Genomic DNA, 15,576 nt, shown 5'->3' with positions numbered 1-15,576 from the left:
CGGTGACGGTGATGGGACTGCGATATATTTCCAAGTCAGGGTGGTGAGTGGCTCAGACAGGAGCTTGCGGGTGATGGTGTTCCCATGTATCTACTGTCGCTTGACCTTCGAGATGGTAAAGGTTGTGGATTAGCTGAGGAGCCTTGACGAATTTCTGCAGTGCACTTTGTAGATAGTACACTCTGCTGCTACTGAGCATCAGCAGTGGAGGGACTGGTTGCTTGTAGATGTGGTATAAATCAAATGGGCTGCATTGAGATGGTGTCAAGCATCTCGAGTGTTGTTGGGGCTGCACCCATCCAGGCAACTGGACAGTATTCCTGACTTGTGCCTTGTCGATGATGAATGGACTCTGGGGTGTCAGGAGGTGAGTTACTCATTGCAGGAATCCCAGCTTTTGACCAGTTCTTGAAGCCAGAGTATTCATATGGCTGATGCAGTTCATATTCTGGTCAATGCTAACCCCCAGGATGTAGACGGGGACAAGGGTGGGATTCAGTGTTGGTAATGGTGGCTCAGTAGAAGAAAGTGAGGACTGCAGATGCTGGAGATCAGAGCTGAAAAATGTTTTGCTGGAAAAGCGCAGCAGGTCAGGCAGCATCAAAGGAGCAGGAGAATCGACATTTCGGGTATAAGCCCTTCTTCAGGATGGTGGCTCAGTGGTTAGCACTGCTGCCTCACAGAGCCAGGGACCCAGGTTTGATTTCCACTTTGAGCGACTATCTGTGTGGAACTTGCACATTCTCCCCATGTCTGCGTGTGTTCCCCCCGGGTGCTCCGGTTTTCTCCCACAGTCCAAAGATGTGCAGGTCAGGTGAACTGGTCATGCTAAATTGACCATAGTGTTAAGTGTATTAGTCAGGGGTAAATGTAGGAGAATAGGTCTGGGTGGGTTACTCTTCAAAGGGTCGGTGTAGACTTGTTGGGCCGAAGGGCCTGTTTCCATGCTGTAGGGAATCTAAACCAATATAATGTCACTGAATGTCAACAGGTGATGATTAGATTGTTTCTTGTTGGCGATAGCCATTGCCTGGCATTTGCGTGATAGGGATATCACTCGCACTTTTCAGCGCAAACCTGGATATTGTCTGGGTCTTTCTGCATTTGAGCATTGACTGCTTCAGTATCTAAGGAGTTGCAGTCGGTGGTGAACCTTGTGCAGTCATTAGTGAAAATGACCACCTCTGACATTACGATGGAGGGAAGATCATGGTTGAGGCAGCTGAAGATGGTTGGGCCGAGGACACTATCCTGAGGAACTCCTACAGAGACGTCCTGGAGCTGAGATGACTGACCTCCAACAACCACAATCATCTTCCTACCTGCCAGGTATGACTCTGACTGGTGGAGAATTCTCCCCTCATTCCACTGGCACTAGCTTTGCTCGTGCTCCCTGATGCAATCTTTTGCCAAATGCTGGCATAATGTTGAGGGCATTCACTCTCAGCACCCACCCAGGGATTATCTTGCACTTTTTTCAATTCTGTGCTTCCTTGTAGCTGTACATGGTAATCAACAGGAGGTCTCCTTGTCCCTCTTTGGCCTGGTGTGATGAGCCTCCATGCGGTTCAGAGGCAGCATTGAAGACTCCCAGACCGACTCTCTCCTCACTTTGTAGCCCCAGTGGGGCTACCTCTGCTGCTCTCTGTCTGTGGCTGGGAAATTACAAAGCCGGGGATGGAATATTACCTGTGAAGTATGATTGCAGGAGGGTGACTATCTCAGGCTGTTGTTTGACCAGTCTGTGAGATAGCTCTCTCCATTTTGGAATGAGCCCCAGAGGGACTCATTCCCCCTGTAAGGAGGACTTTGCAGGGTCGAGAGAGCAGTGTTTGCTGTTGTTGTTTCCAGTGCCTAAGTCAATGCCAGGCAGTCTGCTCAGTTTTCTTTTCTATTTTGAGGCTGTTAAAAAGTTTGATAAAATGGAATGGCTTGCTCAGCTGTTTCAGAGGGCAGTTTTGTGTTAAGGGCTTGCTGTGCCTCTGACTAGGTAAGGATGGAATTTACCTTCCTTAAAGGGAATTCATTAACTAGATCAGAGTTTTCATAGCAGTGGTTCCATGGTCATCATTCGACATCAAAGTCCACTTTTTTAAAAAAGGTGGATTTGAATCCGTGTCCCTTGAGTGTTATATGTATCTCTGAACTTTTAGTCCAGCAACAATATCACTACGCCATCAGCTCCCCAAGATTTTGATCGCTGGACTTTCGAGTGGGATTTGAAACCACAACTGATTCAGAGATGAGCACCATAAAGTCTCGAGCCATCATTTGGAAATATTTAATTATGAGATTAATGGGTGTTGTTTGTCAATGTATTGGTGCGCAGTTCACCATGGAAACACAGCAGGGTGTGATATTGAAACCCCCAGGTTAGAAAGATCATGAGTTTGATCTCCGTTTTGCACTGGGCTTGGTCTGAGTGCTCTTCACGCTAGAGAGTCCTGGGGGGGGGGGAAAGACGTAGACAATCTTTGAGGGTTCCCATTCCAGATAGCTCTCTGAGACTTTTGCTGGAAAGGACGCATCTAAGTGCTTCAGTCAGGAATAGATCCACTGAGAACCTCCCCAGGGAATAATGTCTATTCACACAGGACAAGAGGATTGTCTGAGGTGATACACTTTGACTGGAAGAACATTGAAAGACAATAGAAAATAGTGAGTACACTTCCACAGGGGGTGCAGGAACAAAGGGGCCTGGGTGCATATGTGGGCACAGACCATTGAAGCTGGCAGGACTGGTGGAGAGAACAGTTAATAAAGCATAAAATGTAATTGGACTTATTAAGGAGCATAACAGGCAAGTGCTAGGAGGTTTTATTAGATTAGATTCCCTACAGTGTGGAAACAGGCCGTTCAGCCCAACAAGTCCACACCGACCCTCCGAAGAGCAACCCACCCAGATCCATTCCCCTACCTAATGCACCTAACACTATGGGCAATTTAGCATGGCCAATTCACCTGACCTGCATTTTTGGAATGTAGGAGGAAACCGGAGCACCCGGAGGGAACCCACGCAGACACGGGGAGAATGTGCAAACTCCACACAGACATTTGCCCGAGTTGGGAATTGAACCCGGGTCACTGGCTCTGTGAAGCAGCAGTGCTAACCACTGAGCCACTGTGCTGCCCCTTGATGTTGGGCATTTGTTAGACCTCAGCTGGAATAAAGTGGACAGTTCTGGATGCAACACTAAAGGAGAGATGTGAATGCATTGGAGAGAGCACAGAAGTGATTGACTTGAATGGTTCCGGGGTGAGAAATTTCAGTGATGAGGATGGATTAGGACTGTTTTCCTTGGAAAGAAGGCTGAGAGGAGGTTTGATAATCGTGAGTGGGCTGGGCAAAGTAGCACGGAGAAAATGCCGCTGCTTGGTAAAGGAAATAGAACAAGAAGGTGTAAATTTGAAATGACGTGCAAAAGAAGCAAAGTCGACTTCAGAAAACAACTTTTTTACGCATTGAGGAGTTAAGAGCATGGAATGCACTGCCTGGATATATGGTGGAGGCAGTTTTAATTGAAGTATTTAAAAGGGTTTTGGATGAGGGCATTTAGATACAAATGATGTTCAAGAATGTGGAAAAATAGCCGGAGGATGGCATGAAGGAATAACATCTTATGCAAAGTCACTTCAAAAACTGTTCCTCTCTCATGAACCTTGAACACATACCAGAACAGCATATTTAACTATGGCAGGCATTGGCACTAAACAGAGTCTTGTGCACACACACACAAACTCCATGTTTAGGAGGACAGTTTTTTATTCCTGCAGGCCATAAGGATTTGCCAGTGCCAGGTATACCACCTTGTACCAACTTGGCAAAATTAAAGTCTAGGCAGTCCAGACTGGGAATGAAAGGGTTACATTTCCAAGCTCCTAAGTTTCAAGTTCCCCTCCCCCCATGAGCAGTGAGCCCACACGGATCAGAATCAACTGTTTTCAAAGTCAGGCTTTCCCTACAGCAGAGATATATAAACAAGGGATGAAAAGTCATGTGTATATTTCAGTGGAGGCTCTCTTCAAACTACTTAGTGCCAAAAAGTAACATGGGGATTGTTTAAGTGAAGTGGACAGAGGTGCCCAGTTCCTTTCACCCTTCCTGCAACATTTGAGATTAGGGGATATGAATCCCTGCCAGATTTGCAAATTAATTTTTTTTGCGCACTCTTTGAGCTCCCACTGTCGCCAGGACAACTAAAAATAAAAATTGAGGAGCTCCCTGTCTTGGAGAGCAAGGGCGTGTAATATACAGGAACTTATTAAAACTTTAAAAGCGTGTTTAAGATTGCGAACTATCCTGAGTCTGAGGGAATCTGACAGCAAGGGAGCAATCAGGGACAAGGGATATGGGAGACAACCAGAGAGTTCGCTTTTACTGAAATTTGCAAAAGTGGATTGATGCGTTGAAAGCCTTTCCCCCTCCAGCCGCCTGTAGTTTGAATTTTGTTCAACCTCTCAGAAGTAAGTCCTTGTTTCTCCCACATTTCAGGAGATTCCATCTCAATCCCGCCCCCCCCGAGCGTAATGCTGACCGTATGACATGAGCATTCTGAGTTTAAAGAGTTTGTGAGCAGTTGTGAGTGGCTACAGGGAGGAGACAGGCCTAGGCTCCACCTTCAGGGAGGAAGCTCTTTCTCCAGTTCAAATTTCATCTGAAACTGTGTTCCTCGCCAGGCTGCGGTGCCTGTGTCTCTCCCTCTCTCCCTCTTTCTGTCTCTCTCCCTCTCCCCTTGCTGTCTCTGTCTCTCCAGACATGGCCCTCTGGCTCTCTTGGTCCATCTCCCTCCTCCTGGCTGCCGGGAGCTGGGCCCAAGAACAGGAGCAAGGCTGGGCACCACTGGAACCATACGACCGCCTATTCAGCGCTGCAGTGGAGGCCTACTACCGCAATGACTGGCAAGGGGTCATCATCAACATGGAGAGGGCCCTGCAGAACCAAGTAAAACTGCGATGGATTAAGGTCCATTGCTGGACCCTCTGCAACAACAACACGAGGTTTGCCATCTCCAGCAGCGAGCAGAACTTCTTCTTCGACACTAACTTCTTCAACACGGTGCTGAAGAAGGCCGACTGCCTGAAGCAGTGTGAGGAAGAGAAGCTGGGGCCTTACTCCATGCATCAGATCTCCGAGGAGATGCTATTTGAGTTCCAGAAGAGGAACCCCTACAATTACCTGCAAATGGCATATTTCAAGGTAATGTTACCTGCATTGTCCAAGATGCTTTCAAACCCGTCTATGTCTTGCTGTCTGGCATTGGTACCGATTCACACAGCCATTTTTCAATAATCAGTCATCTTGATCTCTCTTACTGTAATGAGTCCACCTCTTTGTTTCTGAAATCCCACAGCAATATCAACAACTCACACCTTGCTTCTTCCTGCAATTTTGGGAGGAGATTACCACATTCCTGTCCTCGATAGTGAGAGCTGCTGCTGTTGGGGTGACATCTCTGCATTTCTCTGTACCAATGCAGCAAGGTCTCTTCCAACAGTACAGACATTTTAAAAGAGATCTTGCTGCATTAGTACAGAGAAATGCAGGTTCCATCTTCATGATCAAAGCTACCAACTCCTCCAGCTATTAAAATACCTTCTGGAGTTGAGCTGGAATGTGTCACAGTAGGGAATGCTTTCAGCTACCCTGCCCGGCAGATATAGGAAATGACACATGGGACGAAGAATGTTATTTATTTTATCCCGGTCCAGCAATGGTCTCTCAGCTCTGAATGCTAGTCGAGAGAAAGTTCAAATGCTCTGTTTTCTTATTTCCACTCTGCAGATTGTACAAACTGTTCTCCGCCCTGTGGCATCCCATAGGATTATGTCAGATTTGATACAAATGTCTGAGCTGCCACTGAGCTTTGGCTGGGGTGTGTTGTGGACAGTAACACCCTTTTCTTTTCCCACTTGCTTGGTTTAGTGTTGAATGGGGTACATTATGTTGCTTGCCCCAGCTTACTGTCTGCTAGTGATATGTTGAGTCTGTTTTAATCATGCCTTGCAGCTGGGCCTCTCTCCCACCCATCCCTCCCTCCCCCAGCCAAGCCCACTATTAGCCTGAGTGCCACGTAGAAGCCGGCTCTTAGTTGTAACTCTGTCTTACTGCCTGTAGCTTCCCTTCCACGGTTTGCAGAACTTCACCAACTCTGTCTGAAAAGAAATTTTAAAAATAAATCAGCTTCTATCTCCCACTGGCCAGCTGGTTGCTGCAAATTCCTTCAGCTCATTGCAATTTTCTTCAGTCTCCTTATCCTGCCTAATGCATCGTTTTCCCTCACATCATTTTACACGGTCCTCAGATTCTTCAACAACTCCATCCATACTTCTCCCAGCTTTGGAAAATCGTTGAAAACTCCCACAGGGTGGTGTTGCATGACCTGGAATTTTGAAGGGTAAAGGGCTGTTTTGATCAAAGCTTTCAAGGGCAGATTGAAATAAACTTTTTTTTTACACTTTTGGGGAATCTGAATCGGGGCCATTGCGCAGTAAAGTTAAACCTTTAGGAGTGACACTAGGAAACATATCTAAAAACAAAAGCTGGTAGATGTTTGAAATTTGCTTTCACAAATGATTTGATTTATTTCCACATGTGCCTAAGTACAGTGAAAAGTTGGGTTTTGCTTGCAGTACAGGTAGATCATAGGGTGTTTGGACAGAGTGAGGCACACAGGGTCATGGCTGCACAGGGGGTGCATGAAAGCAAGATCAACATCAATGTGAAGTCAATCGATAAATTTGTATCTGAGATTGGATAGATTTTTGTTATCATGAAAGTATTATAGTTTATGAGGTAAAGGTATAGAATGGTATATGGAGTAGGTCACAGGAGACAGTGAGGACTGCAGATGCAGCAGTGCTCTCAACTGGCAGTAAAGATTCCAGCTCAGGACAGAGAGGGTGGATGGCCGGTTTTGATTTAACTATTTCATGCAAATAGTGTGTGACTGAGTGAAAGTGATTACTCAGAAAGATCCCAACAAGTCAGGAATCAAAGCACAGTTAAGGAGATGCGTATTAAGGAGTGTCTTAAAGGAAGACAGGGTTAGGGAGAGAAACATAATTAAGAATTGGTTGGGATTTAGGTAGCTGAAGATACCAATGGTAGTCCAAAGAAAATCACAAATGTGCAAGGGGCAAGAACAAGAGGAGCATAGAGACCCCGGAGGGTTCTGAAGCTGAAGGAGGTTACTGAGAAAGGGGCTTAGATTGTTAAAGTATTTGTGAAAGTTAAGTAATGAATTGCTCCCTAATCTGCTGACCAAATATATCTAATCTCCTATTCTTCATGGTAATGATCTGTAGTTTCTATCAGAGCTGTACAGGAGACTCTGAAAGCATGGGATTTGATGCTAGTTCAGAATGGTCAAGGGGACATATCAGGTTGGAAACATTATATTTGGTGCGTAACCTGGTGGGTTCACTGCTCTCTTATAGCAATGTCATTTCAGTTACAAGACATATATGCTATGGTTACTAATTAAAACATTGCCAGAAGTCTGAATTGTCAGAACCTTCCTGAGCAATCAATTTCACACAGTTGCACACCATTTGCAGAAAATAGTTAGATCAAAACCTAACCTATCATTCACTGTCTGACCTGAGCTAGAGTCTTTGCTGCCAGTTATAGAGCATAACTACATCAGCATGTCATGCTTCAAGTGACCCCAACTAACACGGATCCGAGACCTTAATACCATCTGTTACAATATGGCAATGATATAGGAACATAAGTAATAGGAGCAGGAGTAGGCCATCTGGCCCTTCGAGCCTGATCCACCATTCAGTAAGATCATGGCTCAGGTCCATTTATCCGCCAACTCACCATAACCTTATTTTCTTTACTGTTCAAAAATCTATCTTTGCCCTAAAAATATTCAATGATGTACCCTCAACTGCTTCCCTGGGCAGGGAATTCACAACCCTTTGGGTGAAGAAGTTCCTCCTCAACTCGGTCCCAAATCTGCTCTGCCTTATTTTGAGGCAATGCCCTGGTTCTAGTTTCACCCGCCAGTGGAAACAACCTCCGAGCTTCTATCTTATCTATTCCCTTCATGATTTTATATGATTCTATAAGACCCCCCACCTTTTTCTTCTAAATTCCAAGATGTACAATTAAAGTCTACTCAGTCTCTTCTCATAAGCCAACCCTCTCAAATCCAGAATCAACCCAGAGAAACTCCTCTGCAGCCCCTGCAGTACATCCTTTCTCAAGTAAGGAGACCAAAATTGTACACGGACATCATGAGCATATCTCTGAAAGGTACACTGTACACAAGCTGTGGGATGTAACACGGCAGACCTTGCTGCAGGTCAGGCTATGGATCAACAGGAACCTTCAGCCTAAATACAGTACAAATCTTGTCAGAAGTTAGCACATGATTCCAGGCTGGTGTACACTGCACTGTAACTGGTTTGAGTTCTGCAAACAATTCAAGTCAAGCATGAACATGTTGAGTACAAACCTTTGGTCACTTTTTGGAATGAAGTTTAAATTGCCAGATTTTCACTGGGAATAAGTAAGAATTAGACCATCATCATCTCATTCCTGAAGTCCCAACCCCTAAATTTTCTCTGCCTCTTTACTGCCCTATTCACAGTTAGAAGGTTTCTTGAATCCCACATTTTTAACCAATCCTTCAGACATCGACTCACCGACTTGGGAGCTTGCCTTTGTTCGTTGGACCAGAGTTCTTCTCAACTATATGCATTCTATGATGTGTGCTCTGTTATATTTTGATATTCAAGCTGCTATCAAATGGCAAATTGCAGTTCTTTCTGTATCTTGAGGAACTGAATGAATCTAAAGCTCCTTAAAAATATTGCTTGAAGCATGAGACTGATTTGCATGTTTGAAATTCCTGTTGTCTTTCTTTTTCCTCCTACTGATATCACGGGTTGCTTGCTAGAACCATCTCCCTGCCTCTGGGTGATTCCAAATAGCCAGTATTCATTTGTTTACCTCAGCACTGAGGGTTGCCACGGGGAGTGTGTGAGCAGAGTTCAATCCTGAGGTTGCCCCATATGGGAAAACCTTTGTGGCCCATTTTACTTTCCCAAACCAGGAATGTTGAATCCACTCAGAGAGCTCCTTCTATTGCCTCTGTTAGGAAGTAGCTCACTCTGCACCATAGAGTCATTGAATCATAAGAGTCATACTGCATGAAAACAGAATCTTCGGTCGAACTGGTCGACACCAACCATGGTCACAAACTAAACTAGGCCGACCTGCCTGCGCTTGGCCCATATACCTTCAAACCTTTTCTAGTCATGTACTTATCCAAATGTCTGTTAAACATTGTACTTGCATCCACCACTTTCTCTGACCGTTCATTCCATGCACGAACCACTCTCTGTGTAAAAAAGATTCCCCCATGATCTTTTTAAATTTTTCTCAGCATTTATTGCCAACCCTAAATACTCAGACAGCAACTGAATCAGCTTACATTGCTGTGGGTCTGTAGTCACATGTGGGCCAGACCAGGTAAGGATGGCAGATTTCCTTCCCGAAAAGGACATTAGTGAATCTGATGAGTTTTTACAATATTGATTGCTAACTGTCTTTTCAATACAAATTTTTAAAAATTGACTTCAAATTTCACCATCAGTTATAGTGGGATTCTAACCCATGTCCCCAGAACATTAGTCTGGATTACCATGGCATCAGTGCTTGATTTCTGAGCTCAGTAAACCGGGCAGTGAGTTCACAGCAGAACATTTCTGACTGTGAATCAAACATTGAAAAATATTTATCAGATTGCCTTTCGCTGAAAAACCTCTCCCTTTATGACTTGCTGCATACTCTTTTCTGTGATGCCCTGATGATGGTGTGTAAAATGCGTTTTGTGTTACAGATTAAGAAATTGGATAAGGCAGTGGCTGCAGCTTACACCTTCTATGTAGTGAACCCTGAACACATGGAGATGAGGCAGAATTTGGAGTATTACAGGATGATGGCTGGCGTGAAAGATTCCGACTTCAGGGACTTGGAAGCCAAGCCCCACATGGTAAAGACTTGCTACTGATCCAACATTACAACTGGCATTCTCACTTTCAAAATTGGTGCTTTGAACTCTATGCCCGCAATGTACTGCACAGCCAGAGATCGCTCTTATGTACAGAAACTCAAAGGCGGGTGTATATTGTGCGTGCTTTAGCTTCTATTGATATTCTGTTGATCCCAGTTTTATTGTATTGTTTTTTTTCAGGAAGCTTTCCGTACGGGAGTCCGATATTACTCAGATGAGCAGTTTGAGCCAGCAATTGAGTTTTTGGAAAATGCTTTAGGGGAATATTTCAAGGCGGACATGGAGTGTCGTGCTCTCTGTGAGGGTCCATACAACTTTGACGGTTACAGTTATATGGAATACAATGCGGACCTGTTTCAGGCTATAACAGGTAACACTTACATTTCGTTCCCTCCAGGTGTTAATATTGTCCGGGAACCTTTCATCAGCAGTTCCAACGTTAGCTCATTTGGTAACAGTTGTACCCCTGAGACAGTGGGTTTAAGTCCCTCTCTGTAGATTTGAACACCTAATTCAGATTAATGCTCCAAGGCAGTAGAAACAGAGTGCTGCATTGTTGGAGGAAACACCTTTCAGCTGAGTGGCTAAACTGAAGTCTTTGTCCGCCTTGGAGGAGAATTTAAAAGATCACATCACTGAAGAAGTTTTCCTCCTCTCTCAACAAGATTCCTGATGAAGGGCTTTTGACCGAAACGTCGATTTTGCTGCTCCTCGGATGCTGCCTGAACTGCTGCGCTCTTCCAGCACCACTAATCCAAAATCTGGTTTCCAGCATCTGCAGTCATTGTTTTTACCCTGTGTTTCAAGAGGAGTCCTACTGTTCTCCTGGGTGTCCTCGCCAATACGTATCCCTCAGCCAATGTGACTTATAACAAAACTCTCACCATTACCACTTTGTTGGTTGTGGGAGCTTGCTGTGTACAATTGTGTCATGACTCCAATCTTTATATTTGTATGCAATGGTGGGGCTTCACACAATGGAGTCCAAGTTCTATTTCCCCTTTGGGATCCAGGTCACTGATATAATCATAGAATCCCTACAGTGTGGAAGCAGGCCATTTGGCTAATCAAATCCACACCAACCCCCTCCTAAACACCATCCCACCCAGACCCACCAACCTGTCCATGTAAACCTACATTTCCCATGGCCAATCCACCTAACCTGCACATCTTTAGACTGTGGGAGGAAACTGCAGTACCCGGAGGAAGCTCACACAGACGTGGGGAGAATATGCAAACTCCACACAGATAGTTGCCCAAGTGTGGGATTGAACCCAGGTCCCTGGTACTGTGAGGCAGCCATGCTAGCCACTGAGCCAATGTGCTGCTGTAAGTAATTGCTTCTCAAACAAAGACCTTTAAACTTAGTGCAGAGCACAGCTGAATCTGGGACTTCCTTGGTTTGTGTGGCTCAGTTCCAACTGTTCTAGTAGAGACCAAAATAATCACTTTGAAGGGTGCACGTGAAATAGACCATCCGAGGTGGTATGTACAATCCTCTGTTATTGACAGTGTAGCTAGGCTTTGGTAATGATAACTTATCTTTCACACATCCAGACATGACTCTGATATTGTCACTTACTACTCCTCCTTGAGATGTCAATGTTGACGTGGGATGTGACCGCAGCTTCATGTACAGAAATGTACCAAATCTCTGCAAAGATTGTTGAATGTATCTGGAGCAAATGGATCGGAATTGGTGCGTTGCAGAGTGATACGTACATCTTACTCACAATTGTTTTCACTTTCAGATCACTATATTCAGGTGCTCAACTGCAAACAGAACTGTGTGACAGAGCTGGCGAGTCGGCCTGACAGAGAAACACCCATTGATGACTTCCTGCCCACCCATTTTGACTACCTTCAATTTGCATATTACAACAGTTGAGTGTCTAGTGTCCTTGGTAATGCAGCTTAAAGGGACAGTGTCACCTCACTAGATCCAGGGGAGGGAGGAGTTAGCTCTTGTAGGCAAGTTGGGTTCCAGAAAACTTTCACTCTCAAACGGTTGAAGTGTCACCAATCCTGATGTTGTGGGTAAATTAAATGCATCTGTTGTCAATGAAAGTGCCATGTGACCAGAAGTAATGATTACAAAAAATGTGCTTTGGGGATAGTTAGACATAGTTGATAAAAAAAAATAGGTCTACAGCAAAAGGACAGTGCAGTGGGGCTAGTTGGATAGCTGTTTGATTAGTACTGGCATGATGGACTGAATAGCCTGTTTCTGTGAATCAGCTATGATAGATTTGGATAATGATTGCATTTACCAGCTTAAATTCATGACCAACTATTGAATAAGAGTTGTCGTAACTGTGTTTGGAAAGTTGGGATAGAAGGTGGCAAACATTTACTTTCCTATTCTGTTTTGCTGTTGAGATAAAAAAAATTGTTTATTGGGTTTAATTATCTTTTCCTTTTCCGTTTAAAACACTCATTCTCATTCTGGAAGCTGAGCTTTGAACAACTTTATTTCTATTCTGATTCCAGCTGAAGACTACTCCAAGGCTATCGAATGTGCCAAAACCTATTTGCTTTTCTATCCCAATGATGAAGTAATGAACCAGAACCTACAGTATTACCAGGCAGTACTGGGAGAAGAACAGGCCGCATCTCTCAATCACAGAGAGGTAGATCTGTTCCAAATACTGAGGCTCCAATATCTTGCTTATATTAAATATTCTTTCAAGTAAAAAACAAAAGCCAGTGGCATTTATATAGTATCTTTTACAACCATAGGATTGAGAACTTTTAATCTCTCTCCCTCCCTAGTAGGGGCCTTTAAGAGAATTACAAACAAATTATAGCATCTTGGCCTGGCCATTTGGCCCAACTAGTCAATGCTGGTATCTCTCATCATGCCCATATTAATTTAATTTCATGTGTCCATCTTGAGTCCCATTCCTTTATCCTCCTGTGTTCCGATGTATTTTAGGTGAGAGGTTCTAGGCAGACACCCTGTGGACATGGGAGAGATGTTGCCAACCTCTCACTGCCAGTGTCTGCAGATAGGCACAGTGCCTGGTGTATGAGTTGGATGGGGTAGCCCAAGTAAGCTGTGATAAAGATGATTGTGGTGTCACGTACGTTTTTCCCTCCCCAACCCGGTGTGGTGCTTCCTAGGCAGGGCATCAGGACCCCCAAAACAGACAGTGCTGGAAAGTACTGGTATGCACAAACCCAACGTAATGTTTTGGAAGCAAAAACAGAAATTGATGGAAAACCTCAGCAGGCCTGGCATCATCTCTGGAGAGAAATCAGAGTTAACATTTCAGCTCATAGAGTCATTGAGTTGTACAGCACGAAACAGACCCTTTGGTCCAACTCATCCATGCTGACCAGCTATCCTAAATTAGTCTCGTCCCATTTGCCAGCATTTGGCCTATATCACTCTAAACCCTTCCTATTCATATACCCATCCAGATGCCTTTTAAATGCTGTTGTTGTACCAGCCTCCACCATTTCCTCTGGCAGCTCATTCCATACACACACCACTCTACATTAAAATGTTGCTCTGCAGGTACTTTTTAAATCTTACCCCTCTCACCTTAAACCAATGCTCTCTAAATTTGGATTCTCCTATCCTGGGAAAGAAAAGCTTTGGCTATTCATCCTATCCATTCCCCTCACAATTTTATAAACCTCTATAAGGCCACTCCTCAGCCTCCAGTATCCCAGCCTATCCAGCCTCTCCCTATAGCTCGAACTCTTCAACCTCAGCAGCATCTTTGTAAATCTTTTCTGAACCCTTTCAAGTTTAACAACATGTTTCCTTTAGCAGGGAGACCAGAATTGAATGCAGAATTCCAAAAGTGGCCTCACTAATTCCTATGCAGCCGCAACATGACCTCCCAACTTCTATACTCAATGCACTGACCAATAAAGGCAAGCATACCAACCCCTTCTTCACTATCCTTTCTACATGTGATTCCATCTTCAAGGAACTGCGAATCTGCACTCCAAGGTCTCTTTGTTTGGTAATACTCTCCATCACCCTACCATTAAGTATATCAGTTCTGCCCTGGTTTGCCTTACCATAATGTTAACCTCACATTTATCTAAATTAAACTCCATCTACCACTCCTTGGCCTATATCGTCAATGTCCTGTTGAACTCTGACAAAACCTTCTTCATTGTTCATTACATCACCAATTTGGTGTCATCTGTAAACTTACTAATCATTTCTCCTCCGGACAAGAAACAGTAACTCTGATTTCTCTCCACAGAAGCTGCCAGACATGCTGAGTTTTTCCAGTAATTTCTGTTTCTGTCAGGGGTAAATGTAGGGTAGGGGAAGGGGTCTGGGAAGGTTACTCTTCGGAGGGTCAGTGTGGACTTGTTGGGCCCAATGACTTGTTTCCACACTGTAGGGATTCTATGATTCTATGAATGTTTCTGACTTCCAGCATCCACAGTTCATTTGGCTTTTTGTTTAGTAATGTTTTGGATCTTTCAATTCTCTGCAACGGGTGCTTTTAAAGATGCCATCAAATTCCTGCAATGACCTCAAAGGTCCACTGTGTTTTAATCTGATCTGACAATTTCTGATCATTTCTGATAGAATATCCAGAGATACATCAACAACTCATTACTGGAGAAGGAGTTGCTGTACTTTGCCAATGAGATCTTTGGAGTCACCTTTATAGATCCAGTGAGTATCCAGTCTGCTGCCTTAGCATCATCTGGGAAAATAGCCGTAAGGATTTAATGTCACCTCACTCCAGTATTTCTAATAGTTCATTTCCAATTAAACTTCTTTCTCTTTATTTCAGGACAAGTGGACCCCTGAGGACGTGATGCCAGTTAAACTCAAAGAGAAGCAAAAGTAAGAGTCAAAGTCTCACCACAAGTCCAGTTGTAATTGGTGATTAAGGCCAGGTCAGAAACCCGGGTCGCTGTTTGGTCCTGGTCTGCTAAGTGATCCTCATCAATCAGACATCTTGCCCATTTCCCTCTGTTCAGAAACCAGGATGCTTTCCCCTTGAACTGTTATTCAGTAGTCTTCTCCTGGTAACTGATGCCAGATGTGAGGGTAAAGGAGATTGGGGCAATGCTGGTGTTTGGTGCAGGGATACTTCACTTTCTTTGGTAAAGACAATTGAGGTAGTTCCTTATCTGACATTCAGTCTCTCTAACAGGATCCAATCTTTTAGAAGAAGAAAAATGGACAAAAATAGAACATAGAACATAGAACAGTACAGCACAGAACAGGCCCTTCAGCCCATGATGTTGTGCCGACCACTGATCCTCATGTATGCACCCTCAAATTTCTGTGACCATATGCATGTCCAGGAGTCTCTTAAATGTCCCCAATGACCCTGCCTCCACAACTGCTGCTGGCAACGCATTCCATGGTCTCACAACACTCTGTGTAAAGAACCCGCCTCTGACATCCCCTCTATACTTTCCTCCAACAAGCTTAAAACTATGACCCCTCGTGTTAGTCATTTCTGCGCTGGAAAATAGTCTCTGGCTATCGACCCTATCTATGCCTCTCATTATCTTGTATACCTCAATTAGGTCCCCTCTTCTCCTCCTTTTCTCCAAT

The 15,576-nt window shown here is 44.3% G+C and overlaps 1 protein-coding gene across 1 annotated transcript in view; it reads left to right on the top strand.

Moving 5' to 3' along the window:
- The first annotated feature begins 4,554 nt into the window (after nt 1-4,554).
- The window catches only part of p3h1 (prolyl 3-hydroxylase 1), a 36,692-nt gene continuing 25,670 nt past the window's right edge, over nt 4,555-15,576 (top strand). The window contains exons 1-7 of the mRNA XM_043675608.1: nt 4,555-5,197; nt 9,855-10,007; nt 10,209-10,398; nt 11,780-11,911; nt 12,519-12,658; nt 14,590-14,679; nt 14,801-14,853. Of these exons, the coding sequence (XP_043531543.1) occupies nt 4,757-5,197; nt 9,855-10,007; nt 10,209-10,398; nt 11,780-11,911; nt 12,519-12,658; nt 14,590-14,679; nt 14,801-14,853 (1,199 nt within the window). The 5' untranslated portion in view covers nt 4,555-4,756. The remainder of the gene's footprint in view (nt 5,198-9,854; nt 10,008-10,208; nt 10,399-11,779; nt 11,912-12,518; nt 12,659-14,589; nt 14,680-14,800; nt 14,854-15,576) is intronic.

Source organism: Chiloscyllium plagiosum, chromosome 34 (genome assembly GCF_004010195.1).
Source record: "Chiloscyllium plagiosum isolate BGI_BamShark_2017 chromosome 34, ASM401019v2, whole genome shotgun sequence".
NCBI lineage: Eukaryota > Metazoa > Chordata > Chondrichthyes > Orectolobiformes > Hemiscylliidae > Chiloscyllium > Chiloscyllium plagiosum.
Note: the sequence above shows the minus strand (reverse complement) of the source record. Positions and strands in the feature narration are given on the sequence as shown.